The sequence below is a fragment of the Nematolebias whitei genome, chromosome 7 (assembly GCF_014905685.2).
Source record: "Nematolebias whitei isolate Nwh7 chromosome 7, NemWhi1, whole genome shotgun sequence".
NCBI classification, from domain to species: domain Eukaryota; kingdom Metazoa; phylum Chordata; class Actinopteri; order Cyprinodontiformes; family Rivulidae; genus Nematolebias; species Nematolebias whitei.
Genome location: NC_056504.1, coordinates 14,352,921 through 14,375,243, shown reverse-complemented (window position 1 = coordinate 14,375,243; position 22,323 = coordinate 14,352,921). Strand labels below are relative to the sequence as shown.

Below are 22,323 nucleotides of genomic sequence, written 5' to 3'. Positions count from 1 at the left end.
GAATTGCAGTAATCAAGCCTAGATGTAATGAATGCATGTATTACTGTCTCCAGGTTATTTTTGGACAATATGGGCTTCAGTTTAGACAGCCGCCTCAGTTGGAAGAAGCATGATTTAACAATCGTGTTTACATGATTGTTAAGTTTCAGGGAAGGATCCATTACCACGCCCAGATTAGTGACTCTTTGTTTTTCTGACAGGGTTAGAGCGGAGAGGTCGATACAGTGGTTTGTGATCGTGTTGTTGGGAGGGAACAACATGACTTCAGTGGAAAATCCATAAATGCATTGCTTCGCCATACACGTTGCATATATTATGCGTCACCGCTGGCGCGGCGTGTTTGTTACGCGTTACCGCTGACACCCCGAAAATGTGGGCCTGTGTTGTGCTAAAAACCGATGAGCTGCCAAATGGCGGCCGCAGGAGCGTGCACGGGAGAACTTTAACAAGAATTTAACAAGATTAACATTTAAAAACAATTATTTGTTTGATCAAAATTATAGTAAAGGTGTGTCTCAGTTTAACTATTCCTTAAAAAATGCACTTTAATGGTCAAATCAGCTGCATTACAAAAATAGTTTTGCTGCATCAGTTGTCCGGGAGAGTGCAGAGGAAGGAAATCATGAAGGAAGAACGCTGCTCGTTTCTTCGAAGTTTAACAAGAAAAGCACAAAAAACAATTATTTGTTTGCTCGAAATTATAGCAAAGGTGTGTCTCAGTTGAACATTTACTTAATAAATGCACTTTAATGGTCAAATTAGCTGCATTTTGCCGGGACGGTGCAGCTGTTTTAACTTCCTCCAAGCACAGAGCAGAACGAAAGTGGGGTATTAAGCAGTGTTTCCCCTACTATTATACAAGCGAGGCGCCCCGCCTCATCAACAGAACTGAGTGCCCCGTCTACCGAACCCCACCCCCCCAACCACCTTTCAGCACTGACGCAACGCTAAACTAGCGGCTCGCAATGCAGGTGTGCTAGCTAAAAAGCTAAAGGCAGCCTCTTCCCTCATGCTGAACCCTCATGTGAATGCACCCCCGACACTCGAAAATGGTCAGTACAAACAGCGTACGGCTCAGATGTGCGTCTGTCCCCCCCCCCCCCCCCCCCTCCAAAAAAACCTGTTGGTTCAGAGCGCGCACAGCTGAGATGTGTCTCTGTCATTCTCTCTCCTCTCACACACCCTGCTCTAAAACTGTTGGTTTAAACAGCGCGCTGCGCAGCTTAGGACATGTCTCTGTCCGTGTTCCCCCAACCCACCCGGACAAAAATCCCAGACGAGATGAGCGCCCCGCCATGGCAAGTCATCTAGGGGAAACACTACAAGGGCAGACCGATTTTGCCATTAATAGCTGATGAAGGTTCTCAGTCATCCAGGACATGGTAAATTCAAAAAAAGTTCAAGAAAAAACAATAGAGTATAAAGTAAAGTATAATAAATAAAGCCCAGTTGTTTTTGTCTTGAACTTTTTTGAATTTGTCATTATAGCCACGTTTACCTATTACATGATACAATGGCATGCCTCACTGCTACTACTACTACACTGCTGCCATCTAGTGGCTGAAAATGGTACTGTTCAATTTATTTATTTATTTTTCAGTCGAATGAATGAAAACGGTCATATCTCAGCCAAAAATTGGTTTATAAATACAAGAAAGAAAAAAAAAAACAAATACGTCGCTTCGGCCTATAAGTCGCAGGGCATGTAAATTATGCACAAAAAAATGACTTATTTGCCAGAAAATACGGTATATATTACACAGATAACATGTATGAGTAGGAGTGGTGGCGGAAAGGTTAGAGAAGGAGCTGGTGAAGATTCTCAGTCATCCAGGACATGGTAAATCCAAAAAGGTTCAAGACAAAAACAACTGGACTTTATTTGTAACAGAAGACGTTCCACTTCTCATCTGAGAAGCTTTTTCAATTCAAAGAGCAGAGTGTGGGGTTCAGGTTATAAAGCTGAGTGAGATAAGATACACATACATATGCAGATTGACCTAATCACATATCACAGTAGAGGTTTTGTTAAGGTCTTTGTTAATCTAATTCACAGACGAGGCCCCTCTGTTCCCATTTTTGTCTTGAACATTTTTGGATTTAGAGAAGATGGGCCTGTGATCAAAAAGTTGTGGGTTTGACTCCCCGGACCGACAACATCAAAATGTGGGTGGAAAAGGTGAAACACCCACACCTGCCTCCACCCTCATTTGCCCCATTCCAGGCCCTTGAGCAAAGCTCTTAACCCCCACCATCTGCTCCCAAACAGGTCTCTCTTGAAAACGAGTCCCTGTGACTCAATGAGACTACCTGTATAAAAAAAGTTTAAAATAAAAATACAATGAGCAAAAGTTGATTCATTTGCATAAAAAAACAAAAAAACACTACAAAACAAGGACCAGTCTGGCTAGAAATAAACCTTAATTTCTGTGGACATTTCTTTTTTTTTTTTTAATTACCATACTCTTTGGCTGATTTCACAAATGATAAGTTGCTAACTAGTCAACTATTTGACAGAATATCACCTAAAATCACAGAATCCTGTTAAAAGCTGTCAGTCCTATAGTCTCCTCTGACACAGGGCAGTTCAGCCTTGGTGTGTTCTGGTGTTAAAACACCTCGTACTTTACATGAATCGCACTCACCTCTGCTACATCCTTGCAGAACTCCAGTCCGATGTCTTCAAGTGATTTTTTCACTTGTTTTCTGGCTCTCCTTATTCTCGCGAGATTATTCACTGGGAGTTGGAACATTTTTCCTAAAAAAAAAAAAAGAAAAGAAAAAAAAAAAAGAACAAATTATTTGAAGGAAGCGAAGTGTTTTTTTACACAGATGATCTTACATCAACATCGTGTAGATCAATATAGATCAATTATTGCAATAGCTAAAGATCCCGGCTTTACGTGAGGAGGCAAAACTCAACGTCCTTCAATGGCGAATTAGCTACTCCTCGATGAAATACGAGCCTCAAGAGAGTCCTGTGCAGTTCGTGGGCGTGCATTCACTTAATCTTATTTCTGTCAGAGTGTTTGACCAAATACTGCGACCTGAAGAGCAGCACGACGTCTCGAAATGCTCCTCAGGAGGAGTTGAACCGCATACCGCGTTAGCCACATAAGCTAACGTTAGCGCCGCTGCCCGCTCTCCGGCGGCGGCATGGTCAGTGCCAAAAGATACGGTCACTTTTGCGTTTTCTCCGTTTTACTTACCGCCCGATACGTCTGCAGACGGCCTTTATGCAGATTGTTTCACCGACATGAATGCCTAATGAAGAAGCTATCTGTGGTCGAAAGGAGAAGAACGGTGAGGATCGGGCTCCTCGACGCCGGGAGTTGATGCTCTGCAGCTCAAAGCTAGCTGGCTAAGCTAGTCAGTTAATTGTTGCTGTGCAGCAGCCGCTAGCTGGAAAAAGAAAACGGCAGAATAGAACGACGTACGTCTTATGAATGCATAACACTCTAGTAGTAACAACTGCCTGGACTACCTTTTGTCCCCTATGTCCACAGGAGCCGATCCAGCGGGAACACAGCTACGTTTTCTACTTGTAAGGATCAACACGCAGTACAAAATGGCGTCCACAAAAAGACGGAAGTAGTGGGGTGCTGAGCAGAGACAGAGGATGTACAGAACAAGAGCCACACTCAAAAACTGTTTTAACAGTTTATTTGTTCAGTTGTGAAACACTAACAGCGTTATGATTCTTATTTACACATTAAAATATGTGTTTTCTCAGTAAGAATTGGCCAAGCCCATCATAATTTACATCCTAGAAATAGTGTCATAAATAACTAAATATTTGTATATTCATTTGTTTTAATGCAGTTGCTATTCCAGTGGTTCCATAACTTCCAGTACAGCAACACGGGGTCCTGACATCACCAGTCTGCTTACTGTCCTGTAGTTCAGGTAAAGGACACACCTTCCATTCACCTGGCACACGAACTGACGAATCTGAAGATAAAAATAAAAAAAGATACCTGTACATAAATTGTATTCGTCTTCTAAAATTCAGTGTTTGCATTTAAAATGATTTTTGCTTGTTTTAAGTTTGACTTTGACCTCTCTAAGGGCTTTTAAACAATTGTTAAGTTCAATGCAAAAATCAATGCAGATATCCAAAAAGTTAAGTCAGGTCCTCTGGACGGTTTCTTTGTGTTGAAATGTTTCATTTCATTCAAATGTTTCAGGGCGGCTGTGGCTGAGTGGTTAGAGCAGTCGTCCTCCAATGCAAGAGTTGGGGGTTTGATTCCACCAGCAGTCACATGCCAAAGGGCCAAGACACTGAACCCCTCATAGCCTCTGATGTGTGTTCCATCAGTGTATGAATGTGATAAAGCTCTGATTAGTCTCTTTAGAATGATTTGTTCAATTAGCTTTGTAGAGATCTAGTAGAGTGCTGTATGAATGGGTAAATGAAGACACAGATTGTAGTGTAAAGCACTTTGAGTATCTGGATAAGATAGAAAAGCGCTATATAATTACAGTCCATTCATCCAAATGACTTAATCAGTCCGAGGAGCTGCAACAAACTCAGTCCCACAGCACACCCACATAGTGGGCCAACCAGTTTGATGGTGATAAGATGGTTTCTGGAGTTCGCCCTCTCCCCTGTTGACTCCTCATCAGCCATGGCCAAAGTGGTTCAAAACAACAGAGTTCATGATCCTCACTCAAGTTTGTTGGATTTTTTTTTTAACCTGGATTATTGAGCATGAATTTTGAGCAATGCAGACATGTGTAGTGGTAGGGCTACTGTTCCCATAATACTTTTCGGCACAGTATGTTTGTACTGTACATGTTTGTGTGTGTGTGTGTGTGTGGGGGGGGGGGGGGGGGGGAGATATAAAGAGATGTACTACAGCACATGGCATCCGGTGTCCTCATTATACATATCCCACTTCTGACACCATGTATAATGTGGACGCCAGATGCCATGTGCTGTAGTTCCGAACATCTTTTTATCCCCACCCCCCCATACCCGGGAACATGTACAGTACAGACATACTGTGCTGAAGGTATTATGAGAACAGTAGTCCTACTACTACATGTTACTGTTTTTAGTATTTTACCCCATTTCATAATGTAGCTTGTTTTTATTTTGTTTTATATCACTTCTTTCATTGTATATGCTTTTTATTTTGATGCGTGTACCTCATCTTGTGTTTTTTTATTTTGTTGTTTAAAACAGGTTTCTCTTGACAGTGAGTCCTCATGACTCAGTTAGACTAACCTGTATAAATTAAGGTTGAATAGTTTGTTTCACCTTAACTCCAGCACCTGCTGCGGGGCCTTCAGGATCAACAGCCTGGACATAGCAGGGGGCCCTGCCTCTGACAACGATGCCCCAGCCCAGGGCGTCCCCGATCACCTGTGAGTAAGGTAAGACAAATTACACTTCACACTTTGGAAACTGGATCCCAGATGTTGGGAACTGGATTCCAGATGTTGTAGACGTGTGTGTGAATGTGTGGAGTCTTTCACAACCTTTAAATTTTCAATGAACAAATTTTGACAGTGAAATAATGTTGAGAATATATCTTGAATTTAAGCTATGTTCTTCACCACATGTACTAACTCACCGTCAGCACTTTCTTGATGAAGGGTGCACCAGGCGACAATAGTTCCTCACATGTGACACGTCTTTTCAGCACTGCAAGACAAGAAGAAACATACTTCCAACTGCAACCTAAGAAGTGTCTTAATGTTTTTTAAATAGGTGGTAGTAGATTACTGATGATCTACTTGCCTGATTTAGGGTTAGATCTCACCGCCACATTTGAAGACATTTGAACAAGAGGTGGAAATCCACCAGAGTGGTGCTGAAGGCCATTCACGCTGGTTCGACGACCACCGATGACCGTTTTCAGGGCTTCGCTTGATCCCACTGGAGTGAGGTTAGTGGAAAAACCATTATGTGTAAGACTGTTCACCACAGAGGGCACCTTGCAAAAAGTGGTGCTTTATTTTTACCACATTCAAAAGCACTGTTGGGCTCTAGGAGTGAGTCTTTGCGTAGATTAAATGGACTGTCAAGACTGCTGTCCTCAAAGGGGGAAGCTGCTGCATCATTTTCCTGTTTCTTCTCATTTAGCAGTTCAGATAGGCGCCGGCGACGACGAAAATTGATGCAAAATTGGTAGAGCAGGCCACTGTCGAAGAAGTTATGCTTCTTTGCCACTATTGGTGGAAGATAAAACAGCACAAAACCCAGTGGAACATGATTTAAGGATAAATGAAATTGTTTGCCAAGAGTTATTGCATGTATTTGCTTTTGATTGCAAAAGTCCCAGACGTCCACCCCCCTCCATCACGCACTGCTGGCAGTGACTGCCTACCATATATCAAAGAGCAAATGAGTAGTCCCCTACCGTGCTGAATGATGCCATGCTCCTGCAACGCACGGCACAACTCCATGCCCTGACGTCGGCTCTCTTCCTCCCCGTTCTGAAGGAGCCAGTCGATCAGCTGGTAGCCGGGAACCGAGCGCTGATACGAAACCCCATGCTCCACTCTCGGCTGCAGAATTGAGCCTTTGTCTGCCATAAGACTTAAGACAACAGAAAAACAACAGCAAAGGCTTTAAAATCTCACTGCAAAGCTAGTCAAGTCAACTTTATTTATAGAGCACATTTAAAACAGAACCTGTTATCAAAGTGCTTAACAACAACAACAATCAATGAGAGTAAAATTAAAGAGAAAAAATACAATACACTAATAATAATAACTGAAGAATTAATAAAAAGCATTTAAAACATAGGGTCACAGATAAAAAAAAACCACTATATCAATTTACACTGTGTGAAATGCCTGTGAGAACAGATGTGTTTTTAGCAGGGATTTGAAGCGAGGAATGGAGGTGGCCTCCCTGATGTTGGGGGGCAGGTTGTTCCAGAGTTTGGGGCCCATGACTGAAAAAGCTCGATCTCCTCTGAGCTTCAGTCTTGTTTTTGGAACAGCCAAAAGCAGCTGATCGGATGATCTCAGGGCCCGAGAGGGAACGTATGGTTCCAGTAGCTCAGAGAGGTAAAGGGGTGCAAGGCCATTTAGGCATTTGAAGGTCAACAGAAGAATTTTAAAGACTATCCTAGTACGAACAGGGAGCCAGTGAAGGGAGGACAGAACTGGTGTAATATATTCAGACCTACAAGTTCCTGTTAAAAGCCGAGCAGCAGCATTCTGGACGAGCTGAAGACGTGAAATGGAGGCCTGGCTGACCCCAGCATAGAGTGCATTGCAATAGCCCAATCGAGTCGTGACAAAGGCGTGGACTAGTTTCTCAAGGTTGGGTCTGGACAACACTGGCTTGAGCTTAGCTACCTGTTTTAGTTGGAAGAAGCTTTTCTGCAGAACAGAGTTGATTTGTTTGTCAAACTTGAAGTCAGAGTCTAAAACCTTTGATACAATCGACCACGAGATCCTCATTGCGAGGTTAGAGCAGTGGGTGGGCATCACTGGGTCAGCCCTCGAATGGTTTAGATCAGACCTGGGCGTTGTATGGCCCCAGGGCCACATGCGGCCCTTTGGTTGACTCTCACCGGCCCCCGTAAGGGGAATTACAAAATACATATGTAAACAAATTAAGTTAACCAAATCCAGATATAGATCCTCTCTCAATGATGATGTCAGCTTTGCTTCACCTCTCCACCTCAGACCTTGAACCTGACTTTAACATTTCCGTTAAAGCCCAACAGAGACTAGACTTCTCTCACTAAACAAGAAAAAAGAACTGAAAAACACCAAATGAGATGTTTAGACTACAAATGTAGGCACGTAAAGAACTGGGACTCGAAATCACAGTTCAGTGACGATCACTATTATATGATGTTTCATAATATTTGGAGTACAAAGACAATATTGTGATATATTTACAAAGCTAAGAACTTTTTCCAGCACTATATAAAACTCAAAATGAGTTTTGAGGTGAATGTGACTGAAAATGATCATTAATATAACTTCACAAATGATAAAAATGTTAACAGTTTACCATTGTACTGGGAAATTTAATTGAATAAATGACATTTTTTGTAAGGAAACCTCGCTTTTTCGTTGCTTAATCATAACAAATACTCTTACCAGCTTGTTAAAACAGTGCTATGTACTGCTTTTAGTAATGAAATACTATTAATATTATGCAGTATTGAGTTAAGTTGAAATCAGGTCTCTCTTGTAAATGAGTCCTCGAGGCTCAATGGGATTTACCGTCTAAATAAAGGTTGAATGAAAAAGTCATTTGTGCCAGCCCTCCACAATATTTGTTGTTTCTCATGTGGCGCCATGGAAAAAATAATTGCCCACCCCTGGTTTAGATCTTACCTCGCTGACAGGTCCTTTTGTGTCTCCATCAAAGATTTTAGTTCAGCCTCGGCAGCGCTTAAATGGGGGGTACCGCAAGGTTCCATCCTTGTTCCTCTTTTATTTTCTTTATACCTGCTGCCACTAGGTGCTATTTTCAGGAAACATAACATACCTTTTCATTTCTACGCCGACGACTGCCAAATCTACTTCCCCCTCAGACTCAACGGTACTCGCTCTATTCAACCGTTACTGGACTGCCTGGCTGACATCAGAGATTGGATGGCTTTAAATTTCTTGAGTTTCAACGAGAAGAAATCTGAAGTTATGCTGTTTCCTCCCAATGACACAATCATCAACCACTGCATCGACCTATCCGTTCTGTCACCGTTAGTGAAACAAAGAGTCACTAATCTAGGAGTGATACTTGACCCTTCTCTGAAACTCAACAATCATGTAAATATGATTGTTAAATCCTGCTTTTTCCAGCTGAGGCGACTGTCTAAGCTGAAGCCCATTTTGTCCAGAAATAACCTGGAGACAGTAATTCATGCATTCATTACATCCAGGCTCGACTATTGCAACTCACTCCTTTTTGGTATCAGTCAGACCTCCATAGCTAGACTCCAACTGGTCCAAAATACAGCAGCCCGGTTTTTGACCAGCACAAGCAAAAGAGCACATTACTCCTGTTTTGGCCTCCCTACACTGGCTTCCGGTTCACTTTCGAATCAAATTCAAAATACTCTTGTATGTCTATAAATCACTAAACAGCTCTGCCCCCTCCTATCTTACTGATCTGCTCAAGCCGTATGTCCCACCACGTTCTCTCAGATCAGCAGACCAGTTGCTCCTAACAGTCCCAGGAACCCGTCTCAAGCGCAGAGGTGACAGGGCCTTCTCTGTAGCAGGCCCAAGACTTTGGAATGAGTTACCTCTGCTCGTTAGACAGGCCCCCTCCCTCACAGTTTTTAAATCTCGCTTAAAAACACACTTTTATTCCCTGGCTTTCAGCACTGTGTGATCTGTGCTGAGTCTGTGTGCATCACACTGTGTTGGTCATGTTGCAGTTGTTGTTGTTATCCATTACTGTTTTTGTTGGTTTCTACGTTTTTGGTGTCCTGTTATGTAATCTGTTGCTGTGTGCTTGTTCTGTTTGTCCCTGTACAGCACTTTGGTGTGCTTTGTCACTGTTTAAAGTGCTATATAAATAAATTGGTATGGTATGGTATGGTAAAACCATCCCGAGATTTTTACCAGACTGCTTAAGATATGGCTGAAGAGAGTCCAGATTGACAGGATCAGTGGCGGCAGTTGAGCTAGGGCTAAAGACAATGACTTCAGTCTTCTCATCGTTAAAACTTAAGAAATTTGAAGCCATCCAGGCCTTAATGTCATCCAGACATTTTAACAGTGGGTGAATAGAGCAAACACTTGCTGGTTTCACAGGCAGGTAGATCTGGCAGTCATCAGCATTATAATGGTATCAAAGACCATGTTTCCTCAGGATGGACCCCAGTGGGAGCAAATAAAGTGAGAACAGTAGGGGTCCAAGAATCGAACCCTGTGGAACCCCGCAAGAAAGAGGTAATGAGGCGGATACATTATTATCAACCTTGACACAAAAACTCCTGCCACTCAGGTATGAGCGGAACCATTCTAATGCTTCCAGCCGTGATATAAGGATACTGTGGTCAACAGCTAACAACTATCAGCTAATTGATAGGAACGTGCTTGAAGGGAGCATTTTTGTACAAAATTACCAATGTGTAATGTATTCTACAGATATTTATAGAGAGGAGTGGCAAAGTTACAATGATTTCTATACATGTTCTATTTAAGTATATAAAATAAATGGAAGTCCATCCATCCATTTTCTTTACCTGCTTGTTCCATTTTGGTTCACGGGGGTCGCCGGTGCCCATGTCCAGCAATCATTGTGCGAGGGGCGGGGTACACCCTGGACGAGTCGCAAGTCCATCACAGGGCCACATAGAGACAAACGAGACAAACAACCATTCACTCTCTCACTCACACCTAGGGACAATTTGGAGTTACCAATCAGCCTAACATGCATGTTTTTGGTCTGTGGGAGGAAACCGGGGTACCCGGAGAAAACCCACGCATGCACGGAAAGAACATGCAAACTCCACCCAGAAAGGCCCCTGGACCGGGGTTTGAACCAGGGACCTGCTCGCTGAGAGGCAGCAGCTCTACCAGTGGCGCCACCGTGCTGCCCATAAATGGAAGTTTACCACTTTATTACAGACTTACAGAGTAAATAGTTGAACAAACCGTACACTTGTTCTAACACGCCTTTGTTTTGTTTACCACCGTCATCATTCTGTTATCCTACACCACGGGTGTCCAAAGTGTGGCCTGAGGGCCAATTGCGGCCCTTGGAGTGATTTTGTGCAGCCCACAACTGTAGTTTAAGAATAGGATCATTTTGGCCAGCAGGCTTAAAGAGGTTAATGCAGACTTTCTGCAAATTAGTTGGTAATCTTTTTTTTTAATATAAATAATGTTTAGGTTTAACAGCAAGCCAGAAGAAAAACAATCTCGTCAAAATGAGCAATATTAAACAAAATACAAACCTTTGGCTATAAACTTTTTTATTTTCATGTCATTGTACAATGCACCAAACTGATTTCTACAAGAAAGGAGATTTTTGGATAATGATAAAACTCCTAACTAAAACTTGTCTAAATATTGCAGTTGATAAAATAATCAAGAGGGAAACTGGACATTTATAAATGAATATAACGTGGTATCATCTACATATGAGTTGATCAACTTTATCAAACCTATGAATCTGTTGTAGTAGTTGACAGCTGGATGATGTTTCAGAACTTGGATCAGTCTTTCGGGCCGTCCATGGTCCAAAAGGCTGATCGACCCCCTTTTAAAAGGACACTTACTCAAATTACGCTTTTGTAGCTGTGAACAGATTAAAATGAACTTTCCAAACACAAGAAAAACAAGAAACATAGACCCAACAAATCAAATAAATCATATAATTTTTATTAAAAATATAAAATTAGTGTTTATGAGGCTTTTAATGTTTTGGATCAACAACAACTTAATACTCTTTCTCCACCAAAATTAATAAACTTTTGTCCTTTCTCCAAAATATTGTTCACGTTGAGTTAAATTCACATTTTGTGGCCCACGAGTCCTTTCATCTGAATAGTTCTGGCCCACATATGAAAACGTTTGGACCCCTGCTCAATGTGCTGATGGAAGAGGATGTAATGGAGATAGATGTTGGTAGCAGATCAGTTTGTGCCACTAGATGTCACAGTACGCTGCACATCCAGAGTAGCTGGAAGTCGAAGTGTCATCTTAAAAAAAAGTCAACAGAAATGAAAAGAAGGTCTTTGTTGTGGCTGTATGTGCAATATAATAAAATTATAAAGGTCACACTCACAAAACAAAGTGCACCGTGAGTACAGTTTTCTTTCTATTCATCAAACACCTTCAGCAACTCGTTAGGGAGAGAGAGATGATGTAACACAACAGCGAACATGCACTAGTTCCAACTTTACTGAAACGTGTTTTCAATGAGCACACAACCAAAATAATAATCACTGCATGGACATAATTAGAAAACTATCCATCCATCCGTCATCTTTACCCACTTCTTCCTTTTAGGGTCACTGGTGCCCATGTCCAGCCATCACTGTGTGAGAGGTGGGGGACACCCTGGCCAGGTCTCCAGTCCATCACAGGGACACATAGAGACAAACAACCATTCACTCTCTCACTCACACCTAGGGACATTTTAGAGTTACCAATCAGCCTAACATGCATGTTTTTGGTCTGTAGGAGGAAACCGGAGTACACGGAGAAAACCCACGCATGCACGGAAAGAACATGCAAACTCCACCCAGTAAGGCCCCTGGACCGGGGTTTGAAGCGGGGTAACCTGCTCGCTGAGAGGCAGCAGCTCTACCACCGTGCCACCGTGCTGCCCTAATTAACAAACCATCACATTTTATTTGAAATAAAAGCAGCTTTAGTTTTAAAACACTTACAGCTCAAACAACAGAGTTCTTACTTTTCAAACAGCCGTTGTCCTCTCATGAAGATCTTCACCTCTGTGTTGAAGGGAAACGTCCCGTCATCCTTGCGAAAACGATACAGCAGTTTGGCATCTTTGAATTCAGAACTCTTATCACAGACTTTAAGAAAAGGCAGAATACGGTTTCAAATGGACTGTGAAAGACACGTTGACACCTTATTCACACCCACGTTGATCCCGTATCTCTTGTGTCTTCTCACCGTGATGAAGGATGTCGTGGTCCATGAGGTGCTGCATGAGACAAACCGCTGTTTCTCGGTCAGAAGCCTCCTTGTGGCTCATGAGCCAGTCTATCAGCTCCTGGGCCACAAAACAGTTGGGATATGTGCGCAGGTGGTGCCGCCGGTCCTTTATCAGTTTTCCATCGTGAAGTCTCAACCTTGAAGTCATGGTGGCATCTTTAGAAAGCTGTAAACTTAATTTAGTCCGAACCACATACGCTGCTTCGTACCTGAGTTGTTCTCCGGCAATCATTACTTCAGTTTTATGCTGCCTAGCCACGACTTTTCTCCTTACGCTACTTGTTCGCTCCATGTTTGTTGTCCCTGAACTAAAGAATAAAGGAAGCTTACCTTTTATTGTGCACTTTTGTGTTTACAAAATAAACACAGAAACACTGCTGTCTTTTGTAAAGAGGGAGGGATGTTGTGCATACGATCAAAAAGGGGACGGAGACGGGGATTAACTGTTACAAATAGTGCAGATGTGTTATTTAGTTCATACCGAGAGCCTTGTGTGTTTCCAAAAATAGTGTAATATATACAACTTGACTGTATTTTTTATAGCAAATGAAGAAAGAAGCCATAACGCGGTGTAGTGTTTGATTCCTTGCAGACCAGTAATGGCTGTTTTGATGGTGTTTGTGTATTCTGATTTCAGGTTTGAATGGTTTGAATGCTACTTACTGTAATATCTGCAACACATACTACAAAATAAAGGAGTGTCTGTGCTGTCGTTAGTTTCTGCAGTTTTTACCAGCAGTTGGTTGATATTCATCGCCTCATTAGCACCTGATGAGTTTGAACCAGCCACAATTGTAAGGTCGTCATATCTAGCAACAGAAAACCTGAAAAACATGCCTATGGGAATTGTTGTTTTGTTTTGTGTAAAGTGAGCATTGAACTACAAAACATATCACGTGATGCGTTTCTTGGAAGATGAATACATGCTTTCTCCTCAGCAGCAGCTTTTCCTCTCGGTCTGTTTGTAGCTCCTGCTCCGAAGGCTGACTTTAATTCCAACCTCATCTTTCATAAAACTCCTACTTCACAATTGGTGTTGGAAGTTTTACATTCATGTGTGCAGCAGATACAAATGAAGTGGAGCTTTAAAAGGTAGTTCAGCATTTTTTTAAAAGTAGTTAAAGATCTTAAGAGGAGAAGTGATAACATTATAGTCATTGTGGTTAACCATTGTAAATAATATGCAATATCTCATGTGATTTTACGAAATCTTGCAGGATCTGTTGGTGCTTGAGTGTTGAGGATAATTCTGAACTACTATCTGCAAATTTGACCAAGTTATTGCTATTTTAGTGTTTGATAAGATCGATTAGCTGTGCTGGTCCTCTTAAATTGGTTTGACTCAAAATGTAATAAGTTGTAGATGTACATCCAGTGATTGGTTCCTGAAAGTTTCAATAAAATCCATTAATTTGTTCATGAGCTATGTTGCTAACTGACAGACAGCTGACTCCAATAGGTAATGTAAAGTTTTAAGACATACACATATTGATTACTTTCTGAGTTTAATTAAAATATATTCAGTGGTTCGTGATATATTTTATTAACATGGCAGACAAGCCAAGACACCCAAATGCACAGACATGGGCAAAATCATTATTGCTCTTTTGCCTTTGATGATGAGCAATAACTATCTTACCTGTTGTAAAAAAAACCTCTTTGAACAGCCATTAGTTGAACATATAAAGATCATGTCCTACTGTACAGAAAAACATCTAAAATCACAGTAGGAAGTCGACATTTTTAAACAACATCAATCTCCAAAATTTAATATCAAATTATTTAAGCACCGTTCCATTGTTGTCAATTTTGCATTACAATTATTTACATTGAATTGTGTGGTTACCAGTAACTGTGCATTCAAATAGTGGCAGCAGTGGAGCACTTCCTGTAAAGTTTGAGGATTGGAATATCGTATTTCTACCTGAATGAGCACGTAATGGTGACAATGTTGTGAAAATTTAAAAAGTAAGTAAAAATTTAAGGCAGCAAGATTCACTTTGGAAGGTGTTCTATCGGACTAAAGTAGTTCCTCGCTACTTTACGGTTTGTTTATCGCGGACTCGCTCTATCGCGGTTTTTCAAAGTAAGTTTGGACATGACACACAATGGCTGATTGATGGATGAGCCGTACGATTGGCATGGATTTTTTTTTTAAATAAACTATTTTAAATGAGTTAGCACCTGTGTGCAGCCCACAGCTGTGGGAGAAGCTTCCTCCTGCAGCTGATCAGCTGATGTCAATGCAGAGCAGAGAAGTGGGCGTAGCCGAGAGCGCAGCCAGAGGCAGAGAGCTGAGATCATGACATGCATTGCTCTTTTAAAGCGTTTAGAGTTTAGAAACATTGTTTAGAATATTGCAAGAGTGTGGGAAGGGTTTAAAACGCCATATATATGAATACTAAAATAAACTACTACATACTACTACTTCACGGTTTTTCACTTATCCCAGGTTTTCAGGGTACGACTCCCCCATGACAAACGAGGAACTACTGTATATTGAAGAGCAAATCCGAGTGCGTTCACTTCCAAAGCAGATTTTGCCATTTTAAAACAACTCAATTTTTCTAAATTTCATAACGGTTCATCAAAACGCTACTTTTCAAATCATTAGATCTTCATCAATTTAGGATTATATGATTGTTTCAGCAGAAATATTCTTGTACTCCTTTGGGACGTGTCCTGTGCTGCACTGGAAGGGCTGTCGCTAGCTACTGCTGCAGCTATTTGTCATTGCAAATAACCACAGGATTCTATGTAAATAATGAAAAATTGCCAAAGTTTACATAAACTGCTAAAAACTTTTAGGGATTGAAGCAGTTTTAAGGTAGCAGCAATCCACATGGGATGTAGTTGCATTCAGAGTAGCTGTTAGCACATCAGTCCTGTCAGAATTAGTGTGAGGCTGTTCAAAGAGTTATCAACAGCAGGTAAGATACTGACTGTTAATAAGGTTTACTTAGAAACTCACTTTAAAATGGCTTCAATCTGTTTTTAAATGTTGATGCCATGATGGTGCATAAACATAATGATAGCGTGTTTAAATGTAATTTCCTTCAGGTTATCCTGTCATTAGGTCGGTGTGACTCGTCTGCCGGCATCAGTCCTGGTATGTGTCCCGGAGAAATCGTCACACTGTCTTCTCTTTTCCTGTCTTCTGAGGAAGTACAACTGACTGAAACAATACTTGACCATTCTCCTGCAGCAGTTTCTATTGGTTTTGGCCAGAGGCAGTCCTTTAGTGTTGTCAGTGAGGGTTTCGCTGGCATTAAGTGCTTACTGAGAGGGCTACCTCGGGGTAAACTGTTTAACCCTTTCAGATCCTGTGCAGCCATAATATCTGTGGGCACCTAATGTGTCTGTTCCATTATGAGTTACAGGAACTTGTCTCTTAGGGCCAAAAAGTATAAAGATACAGGCTACTCATCCATCAGCTGTTTGTGTTTGTTGAGGTTTCATGCACAGTCCAAATGACTATAAAAATGTGTAGAATGGTTAGTGTGTTACAAAGGAAGAACCAAGACTCAAAACAACAAACGACACAATCTCAGGTCTTTTTCTCAAGTAGCAAAGTATCAAGTTTGGAAATCCTTCAGTGTGAAGGCAGTCATGGCTCTTAGTTCCTGCCAATTTTTCTCCTGTTATTTAAATGTCTCCAAGATGCTCTCCTGCGCTCTCACTGGTCTATACATCGGTAACACAATATCATCATAACGCCATCAGGTACATCGATGACATGTCACAGATACGCTGCTGCACTTCACCCAGGACCCTCATCCACTGCCGCAAGGATGATAAACCACCATGACTATGTATGGACGTTATGGTGTGGACTTTGCTAATAAGGAAGGAAATGGAAGGAAGAAACTTGTACAGTGGAAAATATTATCAGCATTTCTTTTTTTTTTTTTGCTCTGTGCAGTTACTAGGCAGCACGGTGGCGCAACTGGTAGAGCTTCTCAGCAAGCAGGTTACCCTGGTTCAAATCTTGGTCTGGGGGCCTTCTGGGTGGAGTTTGCATGTTCTCTCCGTGCATGTGTGGGTTTTCTCTGGGTATTCCGGTTTCCTCCCACAGACTAAAAACATGCATGTTAGGCTGATTGGTAACTCTAAATTGTCTCTAGGTGTGAGTGAGAGAGTGAATGGTTGTCTCGTTTGTCTCTGTGTCCCTGTGATGGACTGGAGACCTGTCTAGGGTGTCCCCCGCCTCTCGCACAGTGACTGCTGGCCATGGGCACCAGTAACCCCTAAAGATAATGGATGGATGGACAGTTGTCACTTCCTGTTTGCCTGACCTGTCCTAACAGCACTACTGCTTTGATGAAGTGACAAACAGGAAATCAAAGGCCTAGCAAGCCTTGAAGGTTGCATATCGCCCACTGCCTTTCATGCTAGCATTTTATTTTTTGTATTTTTATGCTGAGATTTTTTTTCATGCGTTTTTGTTACATAACTCGTTCTGCAATTTTTCTGCTATTCACATCTATCCAAACGTTCAGCTCATTCTGGAAATCATAGGTGCATGGATGTGATCTAAATGCTCTGGTTAGTCTCTATAGAATGACTTACTGAGATTAGCTTTGTAGTGATGTAGTCGAGTGCTGTATGGATGTGTGTGGAGGTAGAGGACACAGATTGTGTTGTAAAGCGCTTGAGTATCCTGATTGGTCAGGCACCAAATAAATCCAAATTTGAAATCTTGAAAGCTACAGAAACAAACTAAAAAGAAAAACAAATCTTGTGTATTTAGTTCATTCTTCAAGTAAAAAGGGGAATCAGTCTCAATACTACCACACTAAATTTGAGCTCGCCACTCGTATAAATTCACCAAGTTAGAGCCATTTTTGTGTTTTCTAAGGGACACGGAGCCGCTGCAGCCATCTTCAGTTGGACTGGCTCTAAAGATGATTTAATTGTAGCTTTTTGCAAGTTTCATTAACATCCGCCCTGTAGTTCATGATATTTTGCTAACTGACCGACAAACTAACACACAGATGAGGAAAAACATGTTTGTACTTTCGCCCTCATGGGTGGATGATAAACATCGATGGGTCACAGCTGGGACAAGCCTTAGGTGCTGCCACAAGATGTCAGGATTTACCAGCCTATAGGAGGAAGCAGACAAATCACCGCAGTTCAATTTAGATATGGTTCCTTAAATATACCAAACTGTTTACATGAATATACATTAACAACAATAACATTAAAGTTTACTGGAGAATTTAAAACGTAAAATTTTGGTTTTGTTCATCTACATTGCATAAAGAAGTCTAATGCATTTATTAACATTATCCATAAAGAAGTATATTCATAAACACTCAAAACAGATGAAAGTGTCCAGAAGTGACATGTTGGAGAGGTAAAGGGAAGTTGCTGTCGTGTCCTGCACACTTCAGGTGTGGAGGTGAAGTCGGAGGAGACCTCGAGCAGCGCTGATGCGCATCTCGTGCACGGCTCGTTCATTGGACCGCAGGGTGGAGGTGTAGTCTGAGGGCGTGCCCGCCTCCCTCTGCCTTTATGAAAGAAAGTGCGCTTCATCCTGAACACCAGAGGTGCGTTCAGGGGCCTTTCAGGAATCACTGCAGCGCTCTGCTCCGAACCAGCAGCGCACGAGCTCGACTCCGAGTTTCAGAAGCTGGGAGCACTTTAACTTTCAGATCATTCCCTACAGATGTTTTCTGTCTGAGCTGATCCAACTCTGGAAGTGTGCTTTTTTTATTCCACGTGAGCGCGTCTTCTCTGACTGTATGAACTGTCAGCGGACTCTCGGAGCTCCGTGACGAGTTTTTGAGCACTGAGACGCGTCCTGACCCGGGGCTGCAGACCCCCCCACCCCCCATCTCATGGATTTCGTGGGCGAGTTTGACTTGATGAAGTTCGGCGTAAAGAAGGAGACGATGCCGGGCTTGGATCGCTCCTTCATCAGCGCGCTCCAGAGACCGGACTCTGTGTCCTCCACCCCGGGCAGCACCCCCTGCAACTCGGTCCCGTCGTCGCCGAACGTCGTCCCGAACGAGCAGAGGAACAACCCGGGCAGCGACCAGTTCTGGATACCCAACAACGGCGGGTACCCCCATCAAATGTACCCTCAAGCTTTCGGCCTGACCCCGGAGGACGCCATGGAGGCCCTGATCGGCGCCACGACGACGCAGCAGGGTCACCCGTCTGCGCCCCACGGACACCACCCGCAGGCGTTCCAGGCGGACTACGACGGCTACTTGGAGCCCGTCCAGCACTACCCGGGACTCTCGGGTCACCCCGACATGCAGGGCATTCCCACAAACCACTGCCAAGACCCGTATCTTAAAGACGAACTGGGCAGCCCGTGCCCCCAGTCCCCGGAGGAGCAGCAGGTCCTCGGGCCCCACCAGTTCCAGCAGCCGCACGGCCGCCACGAGCGGCGCGCGGGCGCCGACGCGCTGTTCTCGGACGAGCAGCTGGTGAACATGTCGGTGCGCGAGCTGAACCGGCTGCTCCGGGGCCTCAGCAAGGACGAGGTGATGCGCCTGAAGCAGAAGCGCCGGACCCTGAAAAACCGAGGCTACGCGCAGTCGTGCCGCTACAAGCGCGTGCAGCAGAAGCACATTCTGGAGCACGAGAAGACGAGCCTGGTGACACAGGTGGAGCAGCTGAAGCACGAGCTCGGCAGGCTCATCCGGGAGAGGGACGCGTACAAACTCAAATGTGAGAAACTGTCCGGCGCCAGCTGCTACCACGAAACCGGGTCCACGAGCGACACCCCGTCCTCCCCCGAGTACTCCATGTGAGCCCTGATGTGAAGCAGCAGACAGACTGAAGCACTCAGTGAAGCATGCATGCTGGACATGTGTGAGAAGTTTTATTTTCTACCGCCCGCAGATATCTGTATTTTGTCTGAAAGAGATACTTGAAATCAGAGAATATTTGCTGCATGCATGTAATCCCTTTACTTCCGGATCAATCTTCTTTTCTTGGATAATCTGACTTTAGTTTCTCTTGCTCGGTTTTTAGTGTTTTGTGTTCAAGAAAACAAATGATGCGTTTTGCAGAGCTGCTTCTGCTGGACAGACACGGTTTGCTTTTTAAATTTAACTCAGGATTGTGCAAAAAGAAAAAAAAAACAGTGCTGATTATTTTAACCTGATTTTTTTTATTTACTATGAATCAATAAACCCTTTGTGACTTTTTAAAGTTGTGTCCCCATCTGCTGAAAATTCATTCTCCTGCACCAAAGTGCCGGAGTAGAAATAATATCCTTGTTTCCTCTAGTTGGTCTTTTTGTTCGTTTGTTGTTGTTATCAAGTCTTTCCCAACATTTTTACTGTCCAACGCACAGAATAAAACAATAAAATATGCATATAATATAATATTTGCACACATATAGGAAGCTGGTCTGTGCAGTGGCATTTCTAGTGGGGGGTTCTTAGTGGGAAAACACTTTGCCACCCATGGCCTGTTAATTTAATCTTGTACATTTTGCAAACAGTTTACAGAACGTTAGTTTTCATCCCAGCTCACTGATTTAGAATTTGCTCATATACTTATAACTTATCAAATTTCACCAGAACAAACAGTTTTGAAGAACCCCCCCAATCATCGACGTGTCAATACGCTACTGACTGCAAGTCTTCATCGGATCTACAGAAAACATGAAGTCGATGACAAATGGCTCCCAGTTAAGCGTTGTTTTGTGTAGCTTGTAGACAAATAACCTTTCTTTTTTTTAATACTCGGAGGAGCTGCCTGCAGCAGATGTGTGAGCGGCGGGGACGCCCTGCAGGTCCATGGCAGGGCAGACACATGACCTGAATATAAATTCAAGATTTAAAGTAAAATTTTTCTAGATGACCTACTCATAAGAAACAAACCTGTAGATGCACCACAAACTTACGTTTCTGCTCCTACGTGTGTATGTTAGTAATGTCCTTCCCTGACCTTTGACCCCTCTGCAGTGCTGCTTCCTGTGAGACCCCGGCATGTGAAAGCACAGGGCTGGGATGGGGGGGGGTGTGTTAACCGTCCGGGGCTGTGGGGCGCAGATAAAACGGAGTGGAAATCATGCTTCCCCTCAAACAGCTCACCTCTGCATTCATCACAGAGGAAGAGAGGAACAACAACCACACACACACACGCAAGGAATGTTCCATGCGTTTTCCCATTTAAAAAAAATTTAATTTAAAAATAAAATAATTGTTAATCCTTGAAGCAACTTCCCTGGCCGTGGGTCATTCCCAGTTCGGGGCTACAATAATATTTGGATGAGTGTAATGGCTCCAAGGCCAGAGTGATAATGGTTGATAAGTGTTACATTGTGAGTTTATAACCTCTGCGCTGAAAATCTGACGGCTGTTTAGTTTACCGTCACAGCAGACTTTGTAACTTCTCTCCACCCCCCCGGGGGAGTTGAGATGGGCAGGTGGCTTCAGCCTGGACACCAGCTTTTCTTCTTCATGTGCGCCCCCTCCTCCTCCTCCTCCTGACAGGGCTGACCTCACCTCTCTGCTGAGGGAAAGCAGCTCTAAAGAGAACAGGTGCACAAACACTTTCCCTGCATGGGAAACCAGACCTGAGACTGCCACAGAGCAACTGGAAACAATGGGATGGTTCTGACTCCCACTCCTCATTTTCTCGGTTTAATTTCGTCATTAAGGATTAATAAACCCTAAATTCTTTATTTTATAATGAGGGTGTCCGCCATTAACAGTAATTCTCCTCAGATGACTGAAGGGTAAAACTTTATTTACCTAAAAAAAAGTAGCTGCTTCAAATATATCACATGATTATTTTTGTGACAAAAAATACAATTATTATTACTTTTATGAATACATTAATTAATATAAATATTAATATATTAGTATTCAGCTAAAACCCTAAAACAACATTAAAGGCCTAGCATTCTTCAGTCTTTGGACACAAAGGTTGTTTTTTAGTCTCGGTTTCTCAGATTAGTTTATTTTCATTAAAATAAGTAACCAGAAATATTTAGGCCTTGCATTTTTTGAAGGAATGCATGTCACCCGCCGCCTTTCGTGCCCAAGTTTTAGTTTAAGATCGTCTCGTGCTGAGAAATGATGGAGCTGCTGGTTTGTTCAAACCTTGAAAATGATGTTTTGCACGATGTCACACTCAAAGTCTGTTTTGTAAATGACTCGGCTGCAATAATTTCTGCTCGGTCTCTGTAAAACTGCCTAAATCATGCAGTCACTTTTGTGTTTTCCAAGGTCTGCTGGCTGTGGCGGCCATCTTGAACTGACTCCAGGAGGTCATCAGCTGAAGGGAATCTTGTGCAGTGAGTGGAGGTGGTGGTGTTTTCCTTTCGGCTACCTCCTTCCTAATTTGCACAAATGATTTAGCGATTGTTTTACTCCGGCCCCTCTTCCTGTCACACCTTGGGCTTGAACCTGCAGCCTCAGGATTACAATCACCGACCCCCGAACTACCACGGCCCCGATAAGTTGCACTTAGTGTCAGTGTTGTGAACGTCTCTCAGTTTTAAACACACCAAATCTTACCTCCATATCTGCTGAGTTCACTGAATTAAAACCAGTTTTGTGTTTTTAAAGGTCATTTGGCTGTGGCAGCCATCTTGAATTAGACTGAGTCCAACAGTTAGTTGTAGATATACATCCAATAATTATTTTCAGCTGCTTTTATTTTTATTATATATATATATATATATATATATATATATATATATATATATATATATATATATATATATATATA

At 42.6% G+C, this 22,323-nt stretch overlaps 3 protein-coding genes across 3 annotated transcripts in view; 1 reads left to right on the top strand and 2 right to left on the bottom strand.

The window, feature by feature from the left end:
* Window positions 1-3,323, bottom strand: part of adnpa (activity-dependent neuroprotector homeobox a) — a 19,185-nt gene extending 15,862 nt beyond the window's left edge. The window contains exons 1-2 of the mRNA XM_037678660.1: window positions 3,210-3,323; window positions 2,646-2,758 (exon numbers count right to left, since the gene is read on the bottom strand). Of these exons, the coding sequence (XP_037534588.1) occupies window positions 2,646-2,753 (108 nt within the window). The 5' untranslated portion in view covers window positions 2,754-2,758; window positions 3,210-3,323. The remainder of the gene's footprint in view (window positions 1-2,645; window positions 2,759-3,209) is intronic.
* Window positions 3,324-3,825: 502 nt separating this feature from the next.
* On the bottom strand, window positions 3,826-12,910 carry si:dkeyp-97e7.9 (DEP domain-containing mTOR-interacting protein). Its single transcript, XM_037679280.1, has 9 exons — window positions 12,828-12,910; window positions 12,577-12,755; window positions 12,353-12,476; window positions 6,369-6,547; window positions 5,971-6,177; window positions 5,747-5,884; window positions 5,580-5,650; window positions 5,264-5,368; window positions 3,826-3,951 (listed from the first exon to the last, which is right to left on the bottom strand). Exons 1-9 carry the CDS (start codon window positions 12,908-12,910, stop codon window positions 3,826-3,828), a joined length of 1,212 nt encoding a protein of 403 aa, XP_037535208.1.
* A 5,259-nt stretch (window positions 12,911-18,169) lies between these two features.
* mafbb (v-maf avian musculoaponeurotic fibrosarcoma oncogene homolog Bb) lies at window positions 18,170-19,700 on the top strand. The gene has a single exon (XM_037679279.1). It carries the CDS (start codon window positions 18,462-18,464, stop codon window positions 19,383-19,385), a length of 924 nt encoding a protein of 307 aa, XP_037535207.1. The 5' UTR covers window positions 18,170-18,461; the 3' UTR covers window positions 19,386-19,700.
* The last annotated feature ends 2,623 nt before the right edge of the window (window positions 19,701-22,323 follow it).

Excerpts from the sequence above, each read along its gene's own strand:
- si:dkeyp-97e7.9 (XM_037679280.1), bottom strand. The coding sequence starts at position 12,910 with ATGGAGCGAACAAGTAGCGTAAGGAGAAAAGTCGTGGCTAGGCAGCAT. Across the intron at positions 12,756-12,827 it reads ATTGCCGGAGAACAACTCAG|GTTGAGACTTCACGATGGAA; the intron begins GTACGAAGCAGC and ends CATGACTTCAAG. Across the intron at positions 6,178-6,368 it reads GCATGGCATCATTCAGCACG|TGGCAAAGAAGCATAACTTC; the intron begins GTAGGGGACTAC and ends TTCCACCAATAG.
- mafbb (XM_037679279.1), top strand. The coding sequence starts at position 18,462 with ATGGATTTCGTGGGCGAGTTTGACTTGATGAAGTTCGGCGTAAAGAAG.